The sequence below is a fragment of the Penaeus japonicus genome, unplaced genomic scaffold (genome assembly GCF_977035675.1).
Source record: "Penaeus japonicus unplaced genomic scaffold, GWHDUDI00000001_assembly GWHDUDI00000013, whole genome shotgun sequence".
NCBI lineage: Eukaryota > Metazoa > Arthropoda > Malacostraca > Decapoda > Penaeidae > Penaeus > Penaeus japonicus.
In genome coordinates this window covers 37,408,646-37,418,645 of record NW_028234415.1, presented here as the reverse complement: position 1 = coordinate 37,418,645, position 10,000 = coordinate 37,408,646, and the positions used below count along the sequence as shown (strand labels likewise).

Genomic DNA, 10,000 nt, shown 5'->3' with positions numbered 1-10,000 from the left:
AATGTATATGTATATGTATATATTATATATATTATATGTATATGTATGTGTATATATGTATATGTTTATATATGTATATATAATGTATATGTATATAAATATATATACATATATATAACATATATATATATATAAAATATATATATATATAAAATATATATATATATACATATACATATACATATACATATATATACATATATGTATATATATATATGTAATGTATATATATGTATATATAAGTATATATATGTATAATGTATATATGTATATATGTGTATATATGTTTATATATGTATATGTATATGTATCTATATGTATATGTATATTTATATATATATATGTAAATGTATGTATATATGTATATATACATATATTTACATATACATATATATACATATACAATATATATATATATGCATACATATATGTATATATATGTTTATATATGTGTATATATATGTATAATATGTATATGTATATAATGTATATGTATATGTATATGTATGTGTATATATGTATATATTTGTATATGTATATATATTATATATATGTATAAATATGTATATATATATATTTATATGTATATGTATATATGTGTATATATGTTTATATATATGTGTATATATGTATATTTATATGTATATATATTTATATGTTTACATTCATATATATATATATGTTATATGTATATATATTTATATGTTTACATTCATATATATATATATAGTATATATATGTATATATACATATATACATAATACATATATACATATATACATATATACAATATACATATATATATATATTTATATGTATATTTATATATATATATAAAATATATATATATAATGTATATGTATATATTTGTATATGTATAATATGTATATGTATAAATATGTATATATATAGATTTATATGTATATATAAGTATATATATGTATAATATATGTATATGTATATATGTATATTTATATGTATATAAATATATATAATATATTATATATATTATATATATGTATATATGTATATGTATAATATATGTATATGTATATTTATATGTATATATATATATAAGCACATGCACACACGCAACACGCACACGCACACGCACACGCACACGCACACGCACACGCACACGCACACGCACACGCACACGCACACGCACACAACATATATTTATATATATATATATTTACATATACATATATATATACATATATTTACATATACAAATATACATATTACATATATACATATACATATACATATATGTATATATATACATATATTTACATATACATATATATATATACATATATATAGTCTACATATACAGACCCTTAGTTCAAGTCTTTTACTAAACATTCATATTCATTCAAAGCACAAAGATCTATGAACATAAAGTTTTCACTGTTCCATCAACACCATGCACATATTTTCTATTTAAAGAAATATCTATCCAGTCACATTACATATGCCTCTAGTGGAATCAAAAGGTACTACAAACTTTGAAATGAGTAAAAGCACTGCTATTATGTAAGTTTAATGTAAGTTAAACATAGTATTTATTACAGTCTAGTGCCTTAATCATCTAACTTCTGTTAAAAGTTTTCAGTTACACAGATAAGAAACAGAACTTCAGTAGATTTTTTTTCTTGGAATCCAAGATCATTTAAGTTATTGTTATCTCTACTATTATTTTGAGTTACCATAGACAGTCAACCTGTTCAGATGGTATTTTGTGTTATGAGGACTAAATTCTTTTATGTGAAACCCACTTTAGGTTACTCTTCTAAAGTATCATAACCAACAACTCAAAAACTCACATGCCAACTCAAGGTTATAGTTTTGTCCAAAAGCAGTTTTTGTTTTTCTTTTATTTTATGTTATCCTACTTGAGAATATGAAGCTGTCATACCCAGACATCCTAAAAGTTCTCATACCTTACCACTGTGAAAGTTATCATGCCCAACCATTCTGAAAGTTATCATGTCCAACCATTCTGAAAGTTATCATGCCCAACCATTCTGAAAATTGTCATGCCCAACCATTGTTATGCAAGTTATCATGCCCAGCCATCTCAATGAGTCAACATGCTCAGCCACCCCATAGAAAAGTCATTGTTTCCTGAACACTGGAGACAGTGGGCACTGCTATTCTCCAGTTGTCATGTAAACTGCTCATGAACGTCCGGAAGGTCACACTCACTCTCCTCCTTGCTTGTGATCTGCACCAGTTATTTCTTGATACATGCAGTTCACTAGAGTCTATTGGCAGAAGAACGAATCAAATCTGATAGATTTAAAATAGATGATGCGTGGAGGATACACGTGGGGCTCTCCTGAAAAAAAGGAAAATGTTTAATAACTTATTCACTTGTAAATCTATATATTCTCTGGCTATCAATCATGACTATGTAGTACTCTTGTGCTTATCATTATAATGTTTTTCCATTTTTTAAACTTTCCATATTTCAGAAATTAAATACTGGAGCTTGAATTTTCTATGTTAGAATTTGTATCATATTTATTTTTATTTTATATGACAATTTTTATAATTTCAATCATTTTAACTCTTTTCAAAGTAACAATTCTTAGGTGTGAATTTCTTACCACCTTTGAGAATATTGATATGAGTACCAGTTACAAGATTTTCATTATTGAGTGTCAGAGAATAATGTAAAGATTACTCAAGCAATATCCTGGTCACTAAAGAACTGGGTACATTAAATGACAAAGTCACTTGATCCGGATGCTGTCTTAAAAGCTGACCAAGTTTGATAAGGAGAGCCCTGTAGGTTGTTACTGAACGTGATAATTCCACAGAATGGCAGTGAGAAGGGGCTTAGTCGCCTACCTCGCCGTTTGTCCGTTTTGCTCGGCGTGCTGTCTGTGTCCGACTTGCTTCAGTAATCCGATTTATCCCGCATGGAAAGGTACAACTCCTGTGTGGCAATAAGCGGCAAACCTCAGCCCACACGCCACGCGCAACCCTGCCCACTAGGTCAAGGAAGTCATGATGTGGTTATCTGGATATGTATATTGAACAATGCTCCAGAAACCTTTCTTTCATATCAGTAACTGACTCTGTTGAAAATCGAAAGTCTGTTGTGTAACATGGGTACAGTGTATGCAGAACTCAATAGTCACTCCTATAATGTATTTGGCTTGTGGTATCTATGCAGATAATTTTTGAAATGTGTAATTCTGATTTGGGGGTTTGTTAAGTTCTTTTAGCTCTTAATAGGTATTTTACCAGTTTGAGATGACATTTTAGGTTGATTTTATTTCCTATAGGTTTGATTCACATCACAAGAATTCTACTATTTAATTTGATGTGATTTTGGCCTTAATAAGTTGTGATAATTTTCTTCACTACTGTCTTAAATCCCATTCTTATTTATACATTCAAAAGTTTTCATAAGAGCAGTATGGCCAAAGTTAAGGTGTTGTACTCTGTTGTAGTCTCCAGCACTGCCCTTGTATGCAATACTTGTATATATATACATATACATATATGAAAAAGAGGAGTGTCCTATTTGAAAACCAGTTTCAAACACTTTTAAAGGTAAACATTGTATCATGGGAAGAAATGGGTAAGATAAGTAGATCCAATCGGACATTAAACAGATTATTTGATACTAGAGTCGAACAAGAGACTGATATCAAAGAAAGTGTTAAATGCCATTATGTGGAGCGTGTTCCTGTTATTTTGTGCTGGACAGAGAGATTGTTATTGTGGATAATATAAAACTGTATGTATGCTCAGTAAGTTTCACTTTAGGAAAAAATGTTCTACATGGACCACCACAGCACAAAATGACAAAGGCGTGATCAATTGAAAAAAAAAAAAAAAAAAAAAAAACATCCGGCACCAGACAGAAGAGCCCTCAAGTAATTTCACATCAGTATAAATTAGAATAGATCCTTAAACATAATTTGTTTTTTGTTTTTTTTCTCTCTATGAATAGGATAATTTTATTTGAAGATTATTGAAATTGATTAGTTCATCAGTTAGATTTAATTTAATATGTATTCTGAAAATAAATTGGGTTCCTCATAAGTGGCAAGACTGGTAAGTATTGGTAACAAGCAGCAATTTGGTGTCCAGATTACGAGGGAACTACAGTAATTCCGAGAAACGCTGTAAATGTTAAGAATAAGTTCAAGGAGTTTCACTTCAATGGATACTTTACAGTGATCTGGGCTGCCCATTGACTGCAGATTGTTGAAAATGAAATCATAAGTGAAATCTTTTGAAACTTTTTAAGATTTACAGTTTTTCTTTTAAAGATTTACTGTTGCAGACTCTCAAATGTTGCAACTGGTATCAGGCTAGATGGTGGTTGTTAATTTGGCTGGATCCTTGGAGATTACAACTTGTATGTTTGTTATCAGTTGACAGTAGATGACCATTTCCATTCATTATAATCTGGGTTATCATAAGATTATGCTCCCATTTATTTTCCTTGCTACTTTTATTTGTACGAGGTTATGTTTATCGTGATTTACATATATATTAATATATATATGTACATATATTTTTTTTTCTTTTCAAAATAGCTTCAGTTTATGGGCAAAATCTACCGATAATAGTAATATGTTGTCTTCTTTCAACTGATTGCATCATTTTGACTCCTCAAGAATATCATATGGAAATTTTGCTTTTTTATGAACCTCTTCCCCTCTTCAACTCTGCTTATTTTGAGAAAACTCATAGAAATTCATCAGTGTAGAGGACAGTTTAGTTTTCATGGTTATTGTCCTTTTTTGCATTTAAGAGACTGGACAAAACCTCTCAAAATTTATTAAAGATAAGTGCTTTCAAGCAGATTGTCACTTTCATTTGAATTAAACCCTGTAGACATATTGTTTTTGGAAAACGGAAAAAAACAAAATGTGATACCACTTCTGAAGATGGGAAGAGATACAAGAAGTTCAAATGCAAATGAAGAATAGATGAACTTGTCGTGAGAGTGCAAGCATCCGTTATGAATCCTCGGTCTACGGAACTATTTGCTTGTTAAATACGGAGTAAAACCCCTTGACTACATGTGAACTGATATTTTGTCACTATGAAGTATTTGTTGTGTATTTTAACATACCTTAAATTGGCTATATTTATAGTAAATATATAATTAAAAAAAAAAAAAAAAAAAAAAATAATTATAATAATAAAAAAAAACAATAAACATAAAAATAAAGAAAAAAAAAGATAAAATAATTTAAAAAATTTAATCAAATAAAAAAATTTAAAAAAAAATTTTAAAAAAATATTAATATTCGTCAAAATGTATAGTAATGAATTACAGTTATTAGGCAGAATTATGATCTTGTGCCATCTGATTTCTTGGTGTAAACCATGTGCACACTTCAATTGTTAAAATGCCAAAGGGCGACACCCACACAGTACTTTAAAACTGGATAGGTTTATAAGAATTGCCTGGAAACGATAATACCCTCAAATCCACCATCTTTACTGAACCAGTGTAATAAAGCTTTTACTCTTACCCATATTCTTTTTTAATCTTGGTTTTTCTCTGTTTCTTTTTGATAATAGACTATGGAGCAGTAATTGTGACCCTGAGCCTGGTGGGTAAGTTCGGAATTGCAGCAGCCTTTGCCATTGTGTATGTCTACTCGGCTGAGATTTTCCCAACGGAATACAGGAGCGTCGGCATTGGTGCTTGCTCCATGTGTGCTCGCATTGGAGGAATCATTGCACCTTTTGTTGCTTCATTGGTAAGATTTTATCTTGCAGAAAATCAATGTAAATACACACAGAGTCCGTATTGTAGTCCTTGTTAAACATGTATGGATTATGTGTATATGTGATATTAAATCACGTATATATGATAAATATTTATTTATATGTGTATGTATATATATATGTATTAATATGTATATGTATATATTATATCTATATATATATATATATATATATATATAAATATAAATATATATATATAGATATATGTATATACTATATAAATTTATATATATATATTTGACATTTGTAATATATATATACATTTGGTATATCTACATTTGTACAAATATATATTTGTATATAATATACATTTCTATAATATACATTGTATATAGATATTTGTATATGATATACATTTCTATATTAATATATTTGTATATACATTCAAAATATAAGCATTTGGTATATATAATGATTACATTTGTAATATATATATATATTTGATATATATAGTATTTAATATATATATATATTTGTATAGAGTATATATTTATATATATAAATATATTTGTATATATAATATTTGTGAATATAAATTAATATTATGTATATATAAATTTGTATGATATATAATATAGAAGAATATATATATTATAATATCAATATAATATATATATATAGGTATATATAATATTGTATAAATATATATAAATATATATATATATATATGATATATAGATATATATATGAAAAATATATACATGTATCATATAAAGTCTAATGTAAGATGTATATATATATCGATAAATAAAAAATATATTTATATATAATATATATATAAAAATAATATATAGAATATCATATATAATTATATATATATATTATATATTCATATATATTATATATAATTATATATATATATATATATATATATAAATATGTAATATATATATATCATATATATATATATATGTATAAGAATATGTATGATATATATATAGGATTACTATATATATATATATCCTATTAATATATATATGTATAATATATACTTATATATATGAAGTATTATATAAATATATATAATATATAATATATATATAGCATATATAAACAAAAAAAAAAATATAAAATGTATATATATATTTCATATTATATATATATTATGTATAAAATATATTCATTTATAATAGCAGATATATATATAAATAATATATATATTGATATATATATATAAATATTTATAATATATATACTGATATGTAAGTATATATATATATATATAAATATCTATCATAATAAATACTTATATATATCTATATATATAAACCCAACCTATTTATATACATATAATTTATATAACAATATAATTATATATATATTCATTAATATAGATATATATATACTATATACTATACAATATGATATATATATATACACACATACAACACACACATATCTAATATATATATATAATATATATATTTATATATATATATAATATAATATACATATATATATACATATATATACATCATAACATATATATATAAATATATAATAATATAATATATATTATATATATACCTATATATATATAATATATATAATTTAATAAATATATATTATATACAATAATTATATTATATATAATTGTATATTTAAATATAATATAATAGATAAATATACATATATATACAACACACTATAATATAATTTATATTTATTTAAATATATATATATAGTAGTGCTAAATATATATATATATTATAATATGTATATATTATATATATATATATATATCTAATATACAATTTATATATACATATATATGTACAATATATTATATTATATATATTTACATATATAATTTACATATATATTGGTGCATATATATATTTACTATATATTGTCATATATATATATTTATATATTATGGCATATAAATATATTAATATATAAGATTGTGCATATATATACATATAATATTTGTTGCATAACCACACATATATATATAATAATATATGATATATATAATATATAAAATAGTTATATATATATATATAATATATAATATTTAAAATATACATATATATATTTGGTGCATATTATATATATATATATATATATATATATATATATATATATATATATATTTATTTTACATATATATAAGATATATATATTGTGCATATATATATGTATATATATGTACATTTATGTAATATATGTATATATATGTATTTATAAATATATATATGTATATATAAGTTATAATATATATATCTATTATATATTCGATATATGCATTAAATATATATATTAAAAATATATATTATAAATACATATATATATATATATATATGTATAGTATATATATATTTATATAATATTTTAAAACCATATATTAGCATATATATGTGCATATAATATATATTATATATATATTTTCATATATTATATATATAATATATATATATATATTTGTGCATATATAATAAAATATGTATAATATATGTATATGTATATAAAATTTATATATATTTATTATAAATATGTATATATATATAATATATATGTATTAGAATAATTATATATATATATATATATATATATGTATATATATATTTTAAATATATAATATATAAACATATATATTATTTATATATATGTATATATTTCCTATAATATTATGTATAAATATATTTATATATATATATATATTTTTTTTTTGTTTATTTGTATATATACTTTATATATAATAATATATATGTATATATATATAATATATATATATACATACATATATTGTATATATACTACATATATATGTATAATAAATACATAATATATATATATAACAGATATATGTATTTATATATGAATATATATATACATATTTATATGTTATATATAATTATATATATGTATATAATATGTATAATGTTATATATATGTATATGTATATTTATGTATATAAAATATGTAGATATAATATTATAATATATATACGTAATTTATATATAAATATGTATATCTATTTATTTATATGAATCAATTTATAATATATATAATCTATATTAATATATATAATTTATAATATTTATAAATATTTATATATATGTTTAAATATGTATATGAGAATTGTATATATATCCTTATATTGTATAATATTAATGTAATATATATTTAATAAAATGTATATACATATATTATATATATATATATATTAATATAATACAAATTTTATATATATATATAAATGTATATTTACACATACATTATATTATAATATATATTATAATATATATATTTACATATATATATATATATATGTAATATATATGTTAAATATATATGTATATTTAGTATATATACAATACTTATATATATATAATACATAATATATATATACATATATATGTTATTACACACACACACACATATATATATATATATTAATTTAATATCTTATATATATGATATAGTGTATATATATCTATACATATTACATATTTAAATCTATATTTTTGTGTCATATATATATATTTATATTAATTTGTGCATATATATATATTTCAATACATATAACAATATTATATATATAATATATATATATATATATATATATATATATATATTTTCATACAATATATGCATAATATATATATATTTTATATATATATGCATATTATAGATATAAATTTATATATATATGCATATATATATATATATATATATATATATATATTATAGATATACGTATATAGTATATGTATATTTTATACATATTTATACATATAAATATTGACATATATATACATATATATATTTATATCATAATATATACATATAATATATTTATATATTATATATATATAGAATTATACATATTTTAATACATATAGTTGTATTAATTTAGGCATTATTATATATATATTATATATATATGTGCTTATATAATATATATGTAGATTAATTTATTTATATGAATATGCTTATATATATTATATATATATCTTGTATACATACATAAGAATGTATATTTATATATATATATGTATATATATTTGTCATATATATATAATAATTTATATATATATATATATATTATGTATATAATATATATATTATATATGCCTATAAAGAGAAATATCTAATATATATAATATATATATTTTATATATAGTATTTATATGTATATAATATTTATATATATTTATATAATATGTGTACATATGTTATATATATTATATAATATGTATATATATGTATCTATAATATGTAC

General features: G+C 20.8%; 1 protein-coding gene across 1 annotated transcript in view; it reads left to right on the top strand.

Annotated features, from left to right (window-relative positions):
• The window catches only part of LOC122253554 (organic cation transporter protein), a 115,303-nt gene that overhangs the window by 94,699 nt on the left and 10,604 nt on the right, over positions 1–10,000 (top strand). Inside the window, exons 10-12 of the mRNA XM_086542948.1 lie at positions 2,601–2,681; positions 2,939–3,079; positions 5,501–5,744. Of these exons, the coding sequence (XP_086399074.1) occupies positions 2,601–2,681; positions 2,939–3,079; positions 5,501–5,744 (466 nt within the window). The remainder of the gene's footprint in view (positions 1–2,600; positions 2,682–2,938; positions 3,080–5,500; positions 5,745–10,000) is intronic.